The sequence below is a fragment of the Monodon monoceros genome, unplaced genomic scaffold, assembly GCF_005190385.1.
Source record: "Monodon monoceros isolate NGI ecotype Baffin Bay Population unplaced genomic scaffold, NGI_Narwhal_1 Super_Scaffold_19, whole genome shotgun sequence".
NCBI lineage: Eukaryota > Metazoa > Chordata > Mammalia > Artiodactyla > Monodontidae > Monodon > Monodon monoceros.
This window is the reverse complement of record NW_021703775.1, coordinates 49868841-49888367: the sequence shown is the minus strand read 5'-3', so window position 1 is coordinate 49888367 and position 19527 is coordinate 49868841. Positions and strand designations below refer to the sequence as shown.

Sequence of the window (19527 nt, the reverse complement as noted above, 5' to 3'; positions counted from 1 at the left end):
AACACATTTCCAGAATGCATGCTTTTTCTTCCTTGTGTAATCTCACCAAGGTCATAAACTAGGTTGACTTTATCAAGATATCCTGTAAAACACCTAGATTCCTAGAGTTGTTTTACTTCCAAGCTTTTACTGCGTTCAAAATTTAAAGTTAGTTTCTCAGTCATATGCTGATACTAAAATTATAAATATGAAATAAGGCCCATGTAGATTTTTTTTAAGGCCCATGTAGATTTGAACAACCATTGTTTTCTTAAAATTAAGTATTAGTGACTTAATCAGGTTAGATTATAATACTAATAAAAATGAGAATACTTTGAATAGGAAAGGAAGAAAATATACATACTGTTAATGCTATTCTCCACCATCCTTCTCTTTCAAAAGATGACTTCCGGCTTGGTTTCTATTAATAAACATAAAATGTGCTTATTCATTTTAGAAGTGATCCCTGGAAGTTAAATATCACTTATAAAACATGTACTTGAAGAAATGGATACCAGTACCAAACTGGTCAGCCTGAATTAAAATAAAAGCTACATAATGATAAATTTTGCCTGTAATATTTCCTTAAATTACTATTTTATGATCTTAAGTGCTTTTTAAACATCTAAATTCCCTTTGGGTAAATTAGAGTAATAAACATCCCCATCTCACAGAGATGTCATGAGAATAATTAGAGGTGAAAAAATTTGGTGCTCTTAGGAAGAAAAGAGTTGTATGAACCCAAAATTGTGTTAGTATAATTGTTATTAAGATTTATGGCTTAGGGAGCTCAAGGTAAAAATGTATAGTCATCAAATTAATGGGATATTGGGATACAAATTCCTGGCGATATGGCAAATGTTGAACACTGCCATTTCCTGGATTTACATATGCTATGACTTGGGCTTGAACTCCAGCTCGGCCACTGGCTAGGAGCACTAGGCAAGTTAACCCTCATGAACCTCAGCTTCCTCTTAGGAATACAAAAAAAGGCACCAGGCCTGGCATGAAAATAAGGCATTGTAAAACCTGTACCCACAACCAGGGCTCAGTAAGTGGCAGCTTTTATTTTTAACATCTCATCTGTCAAGTTAAGAAGCAGATTATTTTGATATTCTTCAGTTTCCAAGGACGCTCTTGTCTTCCATAGTTACACCCACTCATTATCCCATATTTGTTTCAGCTTCACTGTCAACAGAACACGGTTGTTTAGTTTTTTCCTTTTGTGCTATTTCCAGTAGGTAAAAATCATTAAAATATTGAGTTCTACTTTCATTTAGAATACTTTTGTTATTACTATGAAATATAGATTATCTCAAGCAACAAGGCATTAAAAATAATAAACAATCTAATCAGTCAACAGATATAATTAATTATTCCTGTCTAGCAACTTATAGCCACTTACAAGTACCCTTGGGCTTTAGTTTTACTATGAAATATAGGCATTTCTCTAAAAAAGCATTGTTTCATACGCACTGCTAAGTCTGAATTTCTTCCTATACATTCCCTTTATTAGATTTATGTTGAATCTTCTCTGTTGCACATATATAGTCACAGAAATCAAACTTTTTCAGGCAGGTCGAGACAGGTCTCCACCTCTACCTAGGACCAAGGAAATGAGGTGGGAAGGGAGAAGTAAACATGATACATCTAAAGGAAGGTAATTGGCAGCTGCTGTTTTGTTTTGCCCAAGACAGGTGATCTCAACTTCACCTATTCTCCCACTTCCAATTCACTTCGGGGTGAATCACTTTACACAAGACGGGCTAGACATCCCTTGCCCAAATTTATTTAAAAACTAAACAAAGATACTTTCAAATATTTTATAAATACTAAAGTAGGAAGCAGGGCAAAAACGTGTCCAATAGACTAAGGAAGGACAAACGCATTCTCTCGGCAGAGGGGAAAATGAAAGAAATCTAATTACCCTATTAAAATAGTTGTCCAGTGCAATTAGCAGCAGGTAAGGGGGTGGGGGGGACAACACAGAAAACAAAGGGCGAATGTGAAGGATAAGGGAAAGCGAGGGAAGAGGAGAGCAAACGAAGTGGCACTCAAATACCGATCGGGAAGAAAGGACCGCAGGCGCCGACGTGAAGAAGCGGAGGGGCGCCAGAGCCCGGGATTAGAGAGAGGTGGGACTTGGGGCGGAGCTCGGTGAGGGGAACTTTGTTGTGGAGGTGGGAGGGCAGGGAAGGAAGGCGGTACCGAGGCCGCCCCGCCTCCCTTCTTCCCTTACTGCGGCAGAGGCGATGGCCATGATTGGCTGGTCCATTGCTGCCGCCTCGCTCCCTAGGCCGAGGCTGGCGTCCGGTTGCCAGGAGGCGCCTCAGTCTGCCGGTTCCTGAGCGTGCGCAGGGCACCCGTCAGGTTCGTCTCCGGATGCGGGGGAAGGGAGGCGAGCACACGCTTGAAGGGCCCGCAGCAAGCCTCACTCAGAGGAAATGGGTCGAGACCGTCAGGCACATGCGTGGTAAGGAAACCTAAAGAGCGCGGGAGTCACCAGAGAGCCCTCGGCAACAAGTTTCTGCGCCAAGGGAGGCCTGCAAAGGCTAAAGCGCCCCAGGATCTCCATCAGCCCTTTCCCAAATCACCTCATGCTTGATACGCATAGATTTAAGGCAAAAATCAACCTCAGCACCCACTTTATTTTTTGAATTTTTTTTTATTTTTTTATACAGCAGGTTCTTATTACTTATTTTATACATATTAGTGTATACATGTCAATCCCAATCTCCCAATTCATCCCACAACCACCTCCACCCCTCCGCCACCATCCCCCCTTGGATAGCACCCACTTCCTAAGATTGTTTCTAAACTCCTCCAGATGGAAATTCTGGGGGTGTCACTTTTGAGAAGTGGAGTGAGTACTAGACACAACAGGCTGTAAAACCACGGATTACCTTTTACCATCCGTATAGACCCTCTTCATTTTCAACCTCTCCTGGCTGTAGCTTCTCAACCTATAAACATTACCATCTTTAAAAACAAACGTCCCCTTAAGCATAACAATTCCATTTTATGGAGTATCTGCTGTGTTCCAGATATTTCACACATATTTAATCCTCAAAACGACCCTGTGAAGTAGGTGTTAATCCCATTTATGAACAAGGAAACAAGCTTCCTTGGACAGTTTAGCATAGCTTACTCTGCATCACACAGAAGTGGCAGAGCCAGAGTTCAAATCCAGATCTGACTCCAGTGCCCCACTGTCCACTACACCACGAAGTTTCTGCTTCCGTTCACAAACTTTCAAGAGTAATGTGGATTCAATACTTTCCTAAAACCATCTTAATCTGACATGTGCAGGCACCTTTCAGTTAAAATTGCATTTAGTAACTAAGCTAGCCAGTTATCTTGTTGCCAAATCCAATGGGGATTTTTCAGGCTTTTAGCAAACTTGACCTCTATTTGTCATCATTGCATTGATTATTCCTCTCCCTGGCTGCATTTGCTGATTTATTGTGATTCTTTGTCTATAAGGAGGTGATAATATATTGGTACCTACATAGGGTGATTAACTTGAGTGAAATGTCTGGAACCACATCTGGCACAATGCATTCAAAACATATAATCACTGCCTTTAGGACAAAAGCAAAATTTACAAATTTACAATCCAGTCTCACCTCATTAGAACCTCATGATCTGATGTATACTTGCAAATCCCAAACATGCCATCTTCACACTTCTATTGTCTCCCCATATGCTAGCCCTTCTGCTTGAAATGCTATTCTCTTCTTCAATGGCCTGGCAAACCTCAAGGGTCAGCTCCTCTGAGAAGTCCTCCTAGGCCTAATCCCTCGTACCCCAAAGGACCCTGTTCCTCTCTTTACTGCACTGTGACAAATCACGTCTCCCCCCTAATTTTAAACATATCCAGAACACAGGTTTTTGTCTTAATTCTCAGCCCTTTGAACACAGGAAGAATTAAATATTTGTTAAGTTTTCCTTTTATAAATAAAACCAGAGGATGGACTACAGTAGTGGTTTTCAAAAACTAATGTGCATACAGATACCAGGAAATAATGTTAAAATAAAGATTCTGATTGAGATTCTAGGGCAGGGCCTAACCCTCCGCATCGCTAACAAGCTCTCACAGGTGATTCTGCAGGTGACTTTCTGAGTAGCAAGAGACAGGAGGACGCCATTAAATTTCTCTTGAAATACTGGGATTCTGAATTCAACACAGACTTAAAAATAGCAGGAAAAACGGGGAGGGGAGGAGCCAGGCACCAGGTTTGAAATCAAAAACTGAAAAAGACCAAGAGACAAGTAAAAAACAGAACTTTCACAGAACTGATTAAGCCAGTCCATCACTGTACCTCATTTCATTTTCTTATTTTGGCTCAGCCTGTAAAACTGGCTCAGCAGACTAGGGACTGGTACCCTAGAGACTGAATATGATGAAAGGTACAGAGAAGTCCAGAAACCCATGCACGGTGTGAAATATAAGGAAACACCTAGATGAGAAAATAGTTTTGGGTATCGCAAAAATAGAAACAGCATGGGTAAATGATTTCAAGGACTTCACCAATAAAGCAGACTAAGTATGCAGAATAAACAAAATGTCCCCTTAAGAAAACACTGTCTTGCATAATATCACTGAGAAAAATTTAAGATTTATTTTCAGGTTATCATTACAGCAGTTTTAAAGGGGGGAACCATTTCTCTTTGCAAGTACGAGACTACGTAGAGATCAACAGTGCCTCTGCCACGCATCAGATTTTTAATAAAAATTCTAGGTAAAATACTTCATATTCTACATATTCCAGGATCACTTTTAACTGCAACAGTGATGTTTAGGTTAGAATCATCTGAAAGCAAACATACTACAGACAGTATTTGGAAAAAGAATCATCAATTACCATGATGCTAATATAAAACAGGTAACACGGGTAAGATTTGAAGATAAGGTAATTATAGTCCTGATTTAAGATTATGTAATGCTTACTGTGTGATTTTCATGAAGATTACAAGAATATAAAATCAGTAACATGATACACAAAGTACCCCAAAGACGTGTTTTCCCCTTCCACCTTGTTATCAACAACTTTACTTCAAACTATTGGAACTGCAAAAGCACCAATATTAACTTTGCCCAATTCCCTCATTTTACAAGGATCATAACTGATTTAACAGCATAGATTGAACACTTAATGCAAATACCAGGAACTATGCTAAGTGCTTTACCTAACGTTATTATAAAAACAAAGTTAGAAACCAGCTGGGTAAATCACACCCATTTTACAGGTAAGATAACCGAGGCTCAGGTAATACTGACCTCTTCAAAGTTATACAGAGCAATGATCTGAATACTGTTGCAATGAAACTCCAAAGCCCATGTTTAATATTCTGGAGATCACTGTGCCTCAACAGCTCGACACATGAATCTTCTCCCACCTTTGACTAAACTCTTATCTAATGAAGCTCTTCCTAATTAGTACTGCCTGCCTATCAATTCCTGTTAACTTCCCTCATCCTACCTAAAACATACTTAACTCTTTTCCTTCACTGACCATCCAGTCTTCCATTTTCCTGTAGAACTAATAACAGTGATATTAAAATAGTCAAAGATGCACAGTAAACAAATTGGCCCCTGGGAAATTAAAAACCTTGTGGCTGTAATAATCAAGTAACAATTATACTTAAATGTTTTAATCTTGGCTCTGCTTTGCTATGCAATCTTTCCTTAAGTATTTAAAAGGTAGTTAGAAAAACAGAAACCCTGAAAACCACCTTTTGAGTAGTTTACAGAGAAAGCAATAGTTTAGAAGCAAGCAAATACTAAAACAAGGTTTAGTTACTGTCAACCCACTACTAAAGATACCTTATTTGTAAAAGTATGTTGCAGACAGGCAGGCACAACTGAAAATTCTCCTTTGTTTTCTGGTAGCAGAATTAAAAAGCACTGAGTAAAACATTAAAAAATAGAGGCAAAACATAATGACCCACCCCCCATTTGGATTTTTTGTGTTTTTAAACACAAACATTTAAAAAAATCACTGCATGGCTGAAGTCTATATGGATAAACAAATGCCAAAGTTGAAAAATATATTAAAAAGGTAGGCAGCAACACTGAACACCTACCTTATGCCAGTCCCCATGCTAGGTACACTTACAAAACGTTTCTTAATCTTTCACTTAAACCTTTTGAAGGAAGTATAATTTAAAAACCAAACAGTCTTAAGTAGTCAAAAAAATTACTTATCTAAACTTAAATTATACCAAGTAGAAACCACCTCCCCACTTGATTCTCAAAATTATTTAACCTCAAGTTAAGTAAATGACTCAGATTCAGAGCAACAGTTGGGTAAATTGTAATTTTTTTATTGGAAAACAAATATACAACTTGGAATGGATTTGAGGCAAATTGTGCCATAAGCAGTTTTCTTTAAGTGGCTAAAACAAAGTTTAAAAAGCAAGTAACAATAAAAGAAAATGTTTCTGGTACAGGACCAGCAGTACAAAAAAATAGTGTACGAGTACCTGGATAAAACACCCGTTTTGCAATAGTGCAACTTTTAAGTACATATTGTTGACTGTCCATAGTCCACGCAGAGTTACAACTCCACACTTCAACAACAACATGCTGACAGTTCCTAAAGAAAACTACTTAAAAAAAAAAAAAGGCATAACCCAGATGTTCCCTCATTTGACCAACTCCATCTAAGTTTAGATGTGCAGAAGGGCTTATTAGATATATCCAGAGTAAGCCACATGCAACATGTTACTTGATCAATTTTTCTAAAATAAGGTTTCAGGACAATGACAGTAAGATAAGGGAAGAAAACATGGAGGAATGAAGTCCTAATTACTATACATGCATATTTTTTTTGACAATAGGGGGGAAACCTTTTACAGATAAGTTACAAACAAAGAAAAGGCAAATAAACAATTTTGTACAAGAAATTTAACACATTCTGTACAATGTCTTCACTTTGCTGTCATCATTTGTACAAACTCTGAAAAAGAAGTACACAAAAATGTTGAGTCAATGGCAAAAGTCTGACAAAACCAATCACATTTACTCAATCACTGAGCAGTCTCCATTCCCCTTTCTTTCCTCAAAATTATCATGAAGTACAGAAGAAAGCTAGTTTACTGCCAAGGCTGGACCTTCATAAACCAAAATTATTTATGATTATTAATGAATAAACCAAATTAATGCTTTAGATAAGCTATTACAAATAAAAAGCATTCTTGCTCTTAGTTCAATATCACATATGATACTTCTGAACTGAAGCATGTATAATTTTAGACTTAAAGCTAATTAGAGGAAAGGAAAATCCAATGAAAGAAAGTCACCTTAACTTTGAGGATCTTGAAATAAGTTTGAAGAAGCTTTTCACACTGTTCCACAATTGTTAACAAAAATTGTTTTATCATAATTTGGAGTGTAGTGCTTCTCAAACTTTAATGTGCATTATGAAATCACCCAGGAATCTTATTAAAATGTAGATTCTAAGTAAAGGGACAGGATCTGATAATAAATAGTTCTAAAAAGCTCTCAGGTGACAATGATGTTGCCTAATCTGTGCACAACACTCTGATAGCAAAAGGTTGGTAAATATCAGTAACTGTTTTAGCATCTCCAATTCTGGTGGTGGGGGGAATGTCACTAATTTTGACCTATCAGATACCTAACAAGAACCTCTACCTTAAAGTCAAAACACAGAATACGGCAGTGACAATGAAAGACTTACCTTCATAGTTTACTTGCCCATCACCATCGATATCTGCTTCCCTGATCATTTCATCAACCTCTTCATCTGTTAACTTCTCTCCAAGGTTTGTCATCACATGGCGGAGCTCTGCTGCACTAATATAGCCATTACCATCCTACAAAAAAATGTAGTAAAATGTCTAAGCAAAATTATAGACGTAACGAGTTGGAATAGAAGTTTATTAAACTTCACATTAAGGAGCAAAATATACTTTAGTAATCTGTACAAACTAAAGAGAGTTTACAAATAGCTGACCTATATATTAAATGTCACTGAGAGTCAAGCAGGACATTCTATATTGAAATCACAATTTCTTGGTTCCAAAGTCAAGTGATGCCTCTTTCGCTACAAAACTAACGCAATATATATGTTATTTGGAAACCTCCATCTACACTGAATTCTTAAAAAGCTTTTGCTTGATATTAAAATATGTTGGTAAATCATCAGAAAAACAAGTCTTCACAGATTAAGAGGTCCTGGTATCTTTTTATCCTCAAATTAAAATTGAACAAATCCAGTCTTTGGATACTTACCTTATCAAACACACGGAATGCTTCTCTAATTTCTTCTTCACTGTCTGTGTCTTTCATTTTTCTTGCCATCATTGTCAGAAATTCCGGGAAGTCAATTGTGCCATTACCTGAAATGGTTTGTTTAGTTGAAACATTACAACAGAACTTAAATGCCACTTCTTCAACTCCCCCTTCCCAAACCCTGAAACTAAAAAGACTTACCATCAGCATCCACCTCATTAATCATGTCCTGTAACTCTGCTTCTGTGGGATTCTGCCCAAGAGACCTCATTACAGTTCCCAATTCCTTTGTTGTTATAGTTCCATCACCATCCTTGTCAAATAGTGAAAAAGCTTCTTTGAATTCTGTTTGAAAGAGAGACCACAATCCAAATGTACAGGTTAACAATAAAAAAGTAACCTCCTAAATGAAATGTATTCATCAACCGTCAAAGCAAACATATATAGAGAGATAGGACCTGAAATGGGATTTTGATTCCTGAAGGATTAGGTGGGGAAACCTTGTGGTATTTCAAACATTTTTAGCTAATCATATGCTCATGTATTGATCTGAGAGTTTTTTCATCTAAAATCTTACAGGGAACTTCAAAATCTAGTCCAGGTAAGAGTCAAATTATTGGTGAAAGAGGAAAACACTCAAAGCCCCAGATGACTGGCTTCTCTATTTTCTGTTGAAGCTGCTCTGTGGAACACAATTCAAAATTACAGATCTAACCTACACTCAGAATAGAAAAGGAAAACTACTGTTACTAAATACATACTTCTATATAGCAACTGTACTACTTACAGCAATCCCCAAAGTTTAAATTAAGTCTATTTAATCACCTACTAAATTAAAAAGAAAAAAATTTAAATTTCAGAACAACCTGCAATAGGCCAGCTTCCTTTTCTGGAAGATAGAAGGGACCAAATAATCTACAATGATGTTAACAATGGGATGATCAAGATATGAATGGCCAGTTTTAACTAAGTACTGTATCACTGAAAACAAAATTTAGACCTTTCTTCAGAATATAAAATCCCAAGCTTATAATAGAGTGAGATATATTATTGCCTAAAATCTTTTAGATCTTCTTGTGAAATTATGTTGCTTTCAATTCACCACTAGATTACATGGAAAGCTACTGGAGCAACAGTCCAGAATACCTGAATACAGAGAAGCTAAAGCAGAGATTTAATTTGGTAGTGCAAGGGCATATAAGTGAGCTAGTTAACAAAGCTAGCAAAGATATTAGGCCCAGTCAGCAAGCAAACACAAAAGCATACAGCACAGAAGCTAAAAGCGGACTTTGGAACTCAACTGCCTGGGCTAAAAAATTCCAGCTCTGCTACTTACTAGTAATATAAATAACCTTGGGCAAATTTTCTGCCTCAGCTTTCTCATGTGTGTTAAGTGGGGATAACTGTACCTACTTCCTAAATTTAAGAATTAGGATAGGTAAAGCACTTAGAACTATGCCTGGCAAATAAGTACTTAATAAATGTCGAGAAAAAGATGGTCTCATTTTCCTGCAGCATCCACAGCTACACTGGAAAACTCTCAAACTTCTCATGGCTTTCACAACAGTAATTTACCTTCTACCTCCTACTGCCAAAGGGTCTTGCTCCTATTTGTCTCTTACATATAGATGTGACCAATTTTCTTATCCTTTTTTCTCTCCTTGGCCATCTCATCTATGCCCACTAATAATGAAGACTTCACATCTTTAGTCCACTCATCACTCTCAACATAATATTTTTATTTCTCACTCCTACAGGACATCTTCCCTGGCTGACCTCAAGGAAGACTTAATGAAAATCAATTCTATACTCCTCAGCAACCCTAGGAATGCAAACAAAAGCCACCTTACCTTAATTCTTTTTCCCTGAAACCTGTCAAGGCCTGCTGAATTCTGCTATTTAAATACTGCCTGATTCTTTGCTCATCTCTACATCCAACATTTTGGCTAATGACCCTATCATCTTTTATCTGGACTATCACAATAGCCTCCAAATGGATACTTTATTTAAAATTACCCACACAACTACCTGAGTCCTATTACCTTTTGGGATTATCACATTATTTTCTTCTGCTTTGATTGTTTTAATTGCTTAGCTTTAGACCAGGTATCACTGACTAGTTACAGTTTGCTACACTCAGTAAGTAGTAAGTGCCACTTACTACTACTGAGTGCTAAACATTCCACTTCATTTAAATATTACTTGTCTTCAGAGGAACTCACCTGATATCAGAAGCTTAGTGCCAAACTACTGACTGATCTTAAGAAAATATGCAGTACTAACCTAGACCAGCCCAATGACAAAAATAAATCAGAGTCCTACAAATAGCAGAATTTGATGAAAACATTTCCATTTTACACTCAGGTTTTTTAAAAAAACAGGATGTACAAATACTGTCTAGAAATATATAAACTATTAGGTTCGGAACACAGTAGCATCTATCACCTAATAACTTAGGCTCCAAGAAAATTAAAGTACTTAGAGATTTGTATTTATTTACATTACATTCTCTACTATAATACAGTTATCGTGTAACACCACCATCATGTACAAAAATTCCCAGTATAACTAGCCATAATCATTTTACTACGTGATTTAACTTAAAGGACAAATTCTGAAAGATGCATGCTATAAGTTTATGTATGTGTGTTCTAAATTTCAAGAAGTTTAAACATCTAATAACTCTTAAAATATTTGCTGGAATAAGTGAAAAGCAGAAAATAAAACCATTTCTATGCTGTAACTAGTGTTTACTTCATGCATACAAAAAGGAACGAATAAAAATACTTTGAAGGTCAAGGTTTATTCCAAATCTCTATTTGTATTTTTACACTAAAGAGGCAGAAACACCTGCAAAAACTTAAAATAATAAACTGAAAAGTACAATTTTATTTCACCTGCTTTTATAGCTCTCCACCTGTGCTTCAGAACAGTTTAATCTTAATGTATAGAAGCATATCATTCTAAACAGTTATTTCCCAGGAATGAGTTGAATATAAACCTAGGAGTCAAAACCTCAATTCACGATAAGAAAACAGGTCCTGAATGTCACAGAACAGCTATCTGCAACATAATTGATGGAACCTCCCCAAATCCATTCTAGTTATGCCCAAGTTGAAACTTTCAGAAATCATACTATTACTTGTTTTATTTGTTCATTAGCAACCCCAGGATACCTTTCTAAATATTTTTTACATAAACTTATAATTCTATTAAAACAGGTCATCATAAAACAATCACAAGAAAAATCAAATGCCTGTTTATCAATTTCTATTTATTTATAAAAATTCCGAACTTATTAATCCTTTAAAGGCCATGTACCAAACCTTTATTGTTGAGTAAGATTAGTTTTTTATCAAATAAGTTTTATCCCTACACTGAACTTTAAAAGTTTAATGGTTTAGGCATAAATTTCTTTAAAGAAAAAAATTATTTTTCCTTTAAATATTAAATACCAACAACTAATGGCATCATGGCAGAGTCATCAACAAAACTAACTTGTTAGTGATGTCACACTAGACTGTTCTGGATTGCTCTTTAAGACCAAGGTAACGTAAACAACTCTAGAAACTTCACCTAAACAATAAGCATACTTTTTTCTAGACTTATTTGTTAGAGGAATTTCAAATCTGAAGTAGTAATGATTACCAGATGAAGATAAAGCCAACTGAAAAAGTACCTTAGTATATTCAACCTTGCATTATATGTATGAAGCTCGTTAGCACAAGTAGAGCTAAGACTCTAAGATATTAACTGGTTACCAGCAATTACAATTTACCAGATTAAAAATATTTTTTGCCTTCACCTCAAAGGTAGGTATTGAGAGGGGACTTTGGGAGGAGGCAGAATAATTCTTAGGAATAGGGTAGGTACTGTTCTAGAACATATATGTGTGACACACCTCTTTGAAAATTTATCTATTCAAAGAAATATTTATTCAAAATTTAAGGGAATTTAATAAAACTGTAAATGGCAAAAAAAAAAAAGAGAAATATTTATTCAGTCCTTACTGTGTGGGAGGTACTGGGATACAAGAGAAAATAAAAAGGTCCCCAATTTCACAGGACTTTTATTTTAATAGCATAAAAGCTTTGGCTCCTTTACCTTAAAGGTTCACTAAACCTAGGGTCCAAGAACAGCTTTATTAAAAGCCTAGGAAAAGGCAGGGTATGGAAAGAACCTGAAATAGATTTTCCTACCACTCTCACTAGAAATTTAATTGTATGATAGGAACCAATGAAAAGACAGAATTTATCTTAAAGACAATGTTCCATGAACTACAAGTATTCTTCACAAAAATGCAATCAGCCAGAGGATTGAGCCTCTTATATTAACAGACACAAACTAGTTGCATGTGTGTTTGGGAGAGGAGTAATGAGCATCAACTATGTGACTGGCACCTTGAGGAATACATTTTCTATCCTGAAGTGAACATGCTGTGCCATGCAGAACTACCTGACTTGGACAACCGAGAAATGAAAGGCAAAGACAGGTGTATTAGAAAAGGTAAGAACTTAAGAGTGGAAATAATACCCCAAGTCATTTCCTCAAGACATTATATAGAAAACTATTCCAGAATAATCTACATTTCATCAATACACTTATATATGAAGAAAGAAATTATTTCCAAAGCTGTGCTTGACTACTTCAACACACCCTATACGTGCAAGTTTACCAACCCTAAAAAGCAAATTCCCAGTTTAAGTCAAATGCACACAGTAAGAAATAAAAATAAAACCTGCTTAAATTGGTCCTTAATGCTAATAGCTTTCTACTTTACACAGTCCTAGCAAATACTATTTTGTGATGAGTACTTGAGGAGACTAATGATTTCTGGCTCCACCAAATTTGTGTATGAGGGGTGGAGCTTACTTTAAATGGGCTACATAGCTCAGTTCCAACTGGGTTTCTCAGTTTATTCTAGCATTAAAAAAAAAAAAAAAAAGCTTTAGTGATTTTGAGCTCTTGAAATTCCTTGCCTACCAGGAAAACTATGGCAGTCAAAACTGCTTGATGCTTTTGTTAATAAGTCTATAAATCAAAGTCAAGGAATAGAGTTTGAAAAGCATTTCAACACTGCAATCAAAAAAACAAAACACCATTTATTAAGTTTCCCCAACATTTTGATGTTAACTAGCCATCTCAAAGTAGTAGAATAAAATCAAAAGTACTAATGGGAAAAAAAAAAAAAAGTACTAATGGTTTGGCATATTAACAACATCTCATCAAGTTTTATGTAGCAATTTCACATACTTCCATAGCAAATCAAAGGATATAAAACTTAAAACTGATTTCAACAGCTGTCACTGCTTTTTAAGATAAAATTCAAATGACTACATCTGTAAAGTAGAATGCTAACTTTTGGATCTAACTTTTTCACTAGAGAAATGGTTATTCCCTGAATGACCATATATGCAATTCTAAAGTTAAAATATTAGCTACTTTAAACCAGGGTAAATTCAACATTCATTTTCTGATTTTACATTTCGAGTTACCTATTAACTATTATTTGGCCTCTTTTCCTATGGAGACTGATATGAAGCTGAAGTGTTAAAAACTGCCCAGAATTCATGTTTTACAGCAAGATAATCTCTAAGAAAAACAAAGACCACCCCTACCAGGCTCAAAAGTATATCCACATAACCTAAAAACATGTCTTTAATTACAGTTAGCCCCACACATCTTTCATAGTCAAGTTTACTTTCTCACTTGCCAGAGTAGGTTCAATTACTGTATTACACTCATTTGTTACCATATACTACATAGATCAAAGTTAATTCTGTCATACAAGTACCTTATTTTTTTTTTTTTTTTACAAGTACCTTATTTTGAGAACAGCGAATCAATTTATAATAAAATCCGATGGGTATAATCTAGTAATTTCTCACCTGCAATCTGCTCTTCAGTCAGCTGGTCAGCCTACAAAGAGATCAAAGAAATAGTTAAGTGGCTTTAGAGTATGTAGTTTAACACTTACAGAAACAAGTTTAAAAACATTCAAGGTGGGACCTCCCTGGCAGTGCAGTGGTTAAGAATCCACCTGCCAATGCAGGGGACAAGGGTTTGACCACTGGTCCAGGAAGATCACACATGCTGCGGAGCAACTAAGCCCGTGTGCCACAACTATTGAGCCCATGTGCTGCAACTACTGAAGCCCGTGTGCCTACAGCCCGTGCTCCACAAGCAGCTGCCACAATGAGAAGCACGTGCACCGCAATAAGTAGCCAGTGTGCGCCACAACTAGAGAATGCCCGCATGCAGCAACGAAGACCCAACCCAGCCATAAGTAAATAAATAAATATTAAGAACAAAAAAAACATTCAAGGTTCACCCTGTTCCATAAACTTTAGTTCAACACTCCTTAGTACCAAACACAGGTGGGCAGAAAATGCACACATCTTATCTTCAAAGCTAAGCTAACTTGCCCCCAAGTTTAAGATATGAAAATATTTCAGAATACGTTTGAAAGTCTAATTTTACACAAATTTTTAAAAAGCAAATCTAGCACACTAGAAAGTTTAATTGGAATTGGTATTCTTCTAAAGCAAGGATAGATCCAATAGAAATGTTTCCTTTTTCAAAATTAAGATATCTAAACTTAAGCTCACCTCCTCAGGTAAATACAAACCATTAATACCAGAAATCTCCATTGAATCAAAAATAATGAACAAGGACTACATTTAAAATTCCCCTGTAAGTGGCTAAATACTTCACTTGGACATTTTCCAAACCTCAACAATAACAACAAAATTACTAAGCAAAACTACCAAAAAGACAAAAATCCAAGCTGTCCTGGTTGGAGCAACATGAAAAGTACCAGTTTTTACTCCTCCTCACCTGTCATGCAACTGCAGAGAATCCAGGATTCTGAATATTTGAAGTACATTACTTACAAAATGTTAAGTCCAGCTACTTATTTTCTCTTGATGTTTGAAATTCCAAAGTGAGCATAAGATTTGTGATGTTTTTAGCAAATGGAGAAACGTTACTTGTTTTTACTTTAAAAAAAAACACATTCAGGCACTTGCTAAAACCCATTATATATGTTGTTTTTATTCAATCTTCACAACAACCCTTAATGGTATTAATAATATCATTAATACCCTATCTTACAGATGGGGAGAGAGGCTCAGGTTAAATTTCAGTGAGCGGGAGTACAAAACTACTAACTAGTAGAGTCAAAATTAAACACTAAGGTGTCAGGCATATTCAATACCTTCAATTTTAAATTCAGAGCACACCACAATATAATAAAAATACTTGCAAAATAACATGCCTCCTTGTTCTTCATGTGGCCTTCACCCTTGGACATTTCATTGCTTATTGGTACATATATCCAGAGACACTGACAAGAAATAGCCTCCTAGCTAATATTCCTACTGACAGAAGTCAAGTGTACTATGATTAATCCATTCACTTATTGGTATGAGAAGAATAATGAACACTGCCTGGTTTCCTTCATTTTAAGTGAACACACCCCTGGAAAGGATATACCTTAATACAGGATAGCATCACATTTTTTTCTCTAGGAGACAGCATGAGAACATTTGAGAAAAAACCCAGAAAAGAAGAAGTTTCTTTCCCTGATAAACAATTTTGACTTGACCTTGATGCAAACTCAACTCGTTGCATTAGAGAAAAAGCCAATAGTCTAGTAACTTAAAAATGAAGAGCCAATAATTAAGCTCAAATGCAGAAGTTTATAAAATAAAAATTATCTACTTTTTCCCTTACAAATCCCAATCCTCCAAGTATTTGGTATAAAATCAGTCGATTGTTTTCTCTAGGAATAAGATTTAAAACCCAGGAAATCCACTGAGTTAATTTTTACTTTGTTAGAGGCTATAGATGATTTACTTTTAGTCTCATTCCATTCTGCTGGACGTCTATCATTTTTGAAAGAAGGGCAACATGGCATGGTGGAAGAAAAAAGCATGGTGCTTTGAGTCATCACCAGGCTAGTATCCCAGCTCTGCCACTCAATAGCTGTGACCTTGGACAAGTTACTCAACCTCTCATTGTCAACTTCACCTGTGACACAGAATATTAATACCTACCTTGAAGGGTTATTGTGCACAGTAAGTGAGAAGCTATGTAAAGGGCTAGCCCAAAGAGTTCAGTGATAACTATTTTATATAAATTAATTAACCAAAGAACCTACAATGTAATGTTAAACACCAACCTGACTAGGTCAACTTCCACACAGAAGGTAGACAGGTGGGGCATTATCAAGCCCTTTACAGCAACCTCACCACATTCCATGTTAACTTTAAGATGAGAAAATCTACTTCCACAAACTGAAACCATAAGGTGCAAGCCCACGGACAGATGTGGCAAGACATCAGTTTAGGACTAGTTAAACCAAATGTGTGGAAGACACTGCAGCACATGTGAAAGCTGAAGGAATGACTGCTACGTGCAGAAACAGCAGGGATTTTTCTCTCCACAAGTTGTGCGGGAAGAGATTTTGAGAAGACTCATTTGTATGAAAGCTGAGAAGGCCTCAGGAAGAAAACTTTAAAATTATCCAATTTTGCTCGTAAAGTCAAAATTTTAATGGCCCCACACCATCCTGTCTGCGATCTCAGTAAAGATCACAAATGAGCTTCAAGGAATAAACAGAAGACTAAGTTACATAGCCTGAAAGTGCTGGATATTGCTTGTAATGTTTCAGGAAACTTAAAGACAATTTTTTTGTATTTACTACTAACCCAGAGTTCAGGGTCTTAAAATAACCTTTATCAGCAACATTCAGATTAAAGCCTACTAAAAGCAAGAACACAAAGCTCCCTAGCACTGTAATTTGTAAGCCTTTTCCAAGAAATACAAATAAATTTGGTTCTTATTTCTGTCTATGGAGAGAGTCACTTTCTTGGTAGAAGAACTAGAAGAATTATACTTTTGGGAAAACTCAAGCTCATCAAAATGTGTGTTTGTCTCAGTAAATAACTCACTAGAGAGATGACTAGTTCTTACTCCTTTGTTTCTACAAATACAAATATTGATGTAATTCTTCCTGTTGCTCCTGTCAACTCTAGAGAAAGCTCCTAGGCATCAGTACACTCTCAGGTTCCACCTCAGACCTACTAGACTAGAATCTGCATTTTGGAGAAATGCAGGTGATTTGTCAACACTGAGAAAAACACTACTAATCTAGACTACATGTGTGACCTTAAGGAAATTACATACCTATTAAACATTTCCCAAATGGCATTCAAAAGTAGGTATGGATACCCTTAGAGTATATCTAGTGAAAGGTGGTATAAAAATAATCCAAAATTTATATCGGAGTAAGTTTATCAGTCCATAGACTTGAAATGAAACAAACTTCCACCCTTCATTGATTCCTGTTTACTCCAAGTGCTACTTAGATACAACAAAGGCTTCATAAGTAAAAATTTTTCTACAATTTCAGTAATCAGGGTATTTGTTTTATCTATATCAAAAGCAATCTCAGTAGAGTTTAAGATGCCTTTCATTCTGATAGAACAGCACTTATACGGCATCTTGGCCCCAAAGAGAAAACGCCAGAAGACATTACTTCTTAAAAATTACCTTTACTAAAGGCCTAATTTGATCAGTCTAGCCGAATCTAGAACTTTCTATATTTTAATAGAGCCTTGGTGAATTTCTTCAGTCTAGTAGAAACAGATCTTCTTGCTGTTCGATGGGATATTTAATTAGACTGAAGTGACCAAATTTTCTACCTCTTCACATCTTTTACTTATCACCCCAGCCTCAAGTCTTCTTAATGCAATCAATCTCCCTTCAATGAGCATGCCATCAACTATATGTAAACCCAAAAGCCATGTGAGCAAACTTATTCCACTTCCACATCAAATACATGTTCATTCTTTGACTTTACAGAGTCCTAATTTTAAATCGTCAGGTCTTATAATTATAAAATTACCTGAGGACAATTCCCAAATTAGTTAACAACGACTGTCAATTTAACTAACTGAAACCCCCCCCAAACATCAATGATGTGAGCAGTAACTACAAAAGCCTACCCTTGGCAAAGGACCCCGAAGGGTAGATACAAACTCTATGCCTCACCAAGACACTCCATTTGAGCTCTTGATTCAATTATCAGACTGATCAGGAAGAAACCTTACCTTCATATGAGAAATAAAAAAAAAAAATTTACCCCACAATTTTGAATCCTAATTACATGCCTATAGTGTACACCTTGTTTCACCTAAAAGTAAACTCAACCAGCACATTCAAATTTACAATAATTTAGAATATCAAGATAGAAGAGTACATCAAACAAATGCGAACTCCTCTCCCCACACCCATACATGGTGGAGGTTTCAGTTGGCAAGGATTCCCAACTGTTTAAGATGTCACCTTGCCTCCTGGACACACCCATCTCCCGTAACCACTTGGCAGAAGAAACGACAAAATAAGTATTGCAAATTACCGCCCTCATTAGTTGTTTTTTTTTAAAAAAAAAAACAAAAACAGGAAAGAACTGGAGTTCCGGTCTCTAGTGACAGGAAAATGCTTTTTAAAATTCCCTGTTCCCATTCTCTCACGACGGTCTTTGACAGCCATTACTGTACAAACGAAGTGAACTGCACGTTAAGATATCTGGCACTTTCTCTACGGAAATACCAGTTATTTTCAAGGGGGTTGGAGCGGGCCAACACTGTGTGTGGTAGTGGTTCTTTAACATTTCGGCGTGCACGTGAGCACTCAAGAAGAGGACTGTGGCCCTTCTCAAAGGCATCCTTCCAATTGTTACAGGAGAGTAAGACCGACTTTCACAACAGAACGACAGTCACCCCGGAGCTGGCGTTCGGTAGGTGAACGGGAAACGCCTTTCAGACCCTAGCTGAAGCCTCTGGCTTTCTCTAACGAGATGAACAGTGAGAGGCTGCGCCTGACTTCAGATATACAGCCATTTCCTTCAACGACAAAACCACTTTAAAAAATTTTTTTTATTTTAAATGTCCAGCCTGGGAGGTGGAATTAGATCTCAAGGCGCAGAGGGAGCAAAAGGATCAGGATTCACCGCTTCCTTCGCGCCGCCAGAGAGGAATGGGAACCTGCCGAGGCTGCCCTCCCCAACCTATGCCGGAATGGACGGCCTCGCAGCGCCGCGGGCCGCCCAGACCTCCGCAGTCCTGCAGGTGCCAGCGCAGCAGCTGGGGCGCGAGCCTAGCCGGGCGGGCGGCGGCCCGAGCCCCACGCCCGCCCCGCCCCGCCCCCGGCCGCTCCCCGCGCCGCGCGGGCTCGGCCCACAGAGCGCGCCCGCCCCTCGCCCCCTCCCGGCCTGACCCGCGGGG

The 19527-nt window shown here is 37.1% G+C and overlaps 2 protein-coding genes across 2 annotated transcripts in view; both read right to left on the bottom strand.

Annotated features, from left to right (window-relative positions):
- Positions 1 to 2239, bottom strand: part of STPG4 (sperm-tail PG-rich repeat containing 4) — a 40976-nt gene extending 38737 nt beyond the window's left edge. The window contains 3 exon segments of the mRNA XM_029231615.1: positions 344 to 400; positions 1907 to 2104; positions 2219 to 2239. Of these exon segments, the coding sequence (XP_029087448.1) occupies positions 344 to 400; positions 1907 to 2104; positions 2219 to 2239 (276 nt within the window).
- Positions 2240 to 6285: 4046 nt separating this feature from the next.
- CALM2 (calmodulin 2) overlaps positions 6286 to 19527 on the bottom strand; it is a 14538-nt gene continuing 1296 nt past the window's right edge. The window contains exons 2-6 of the mRNA XM_029232386.1: positions 14125 to 14155; positions 8438 to 8581; positions 8237 to 8343; positions 7683 to 7818; positions 6286 to 6941 (exon numbers count right to left, since the gene is read on the bottom strand). Of these exons, the coding sequence (XP_029088219.1) occupies positions 6913 to 6941; positions 7683 to 7818; positions 8237 to 8343; positions 8438 to 8581; positions 14125 to 14155 (447 nt within the window). The 3' untranslated portion in view covers positions 6286 to 6912. The remainder of the gene's footprint in view (positions 6942 to 7682; positions 7819 to 8236; positions 8344 to 8437; positions 8582 to 14124; positions 14156 to 19527) is intronic.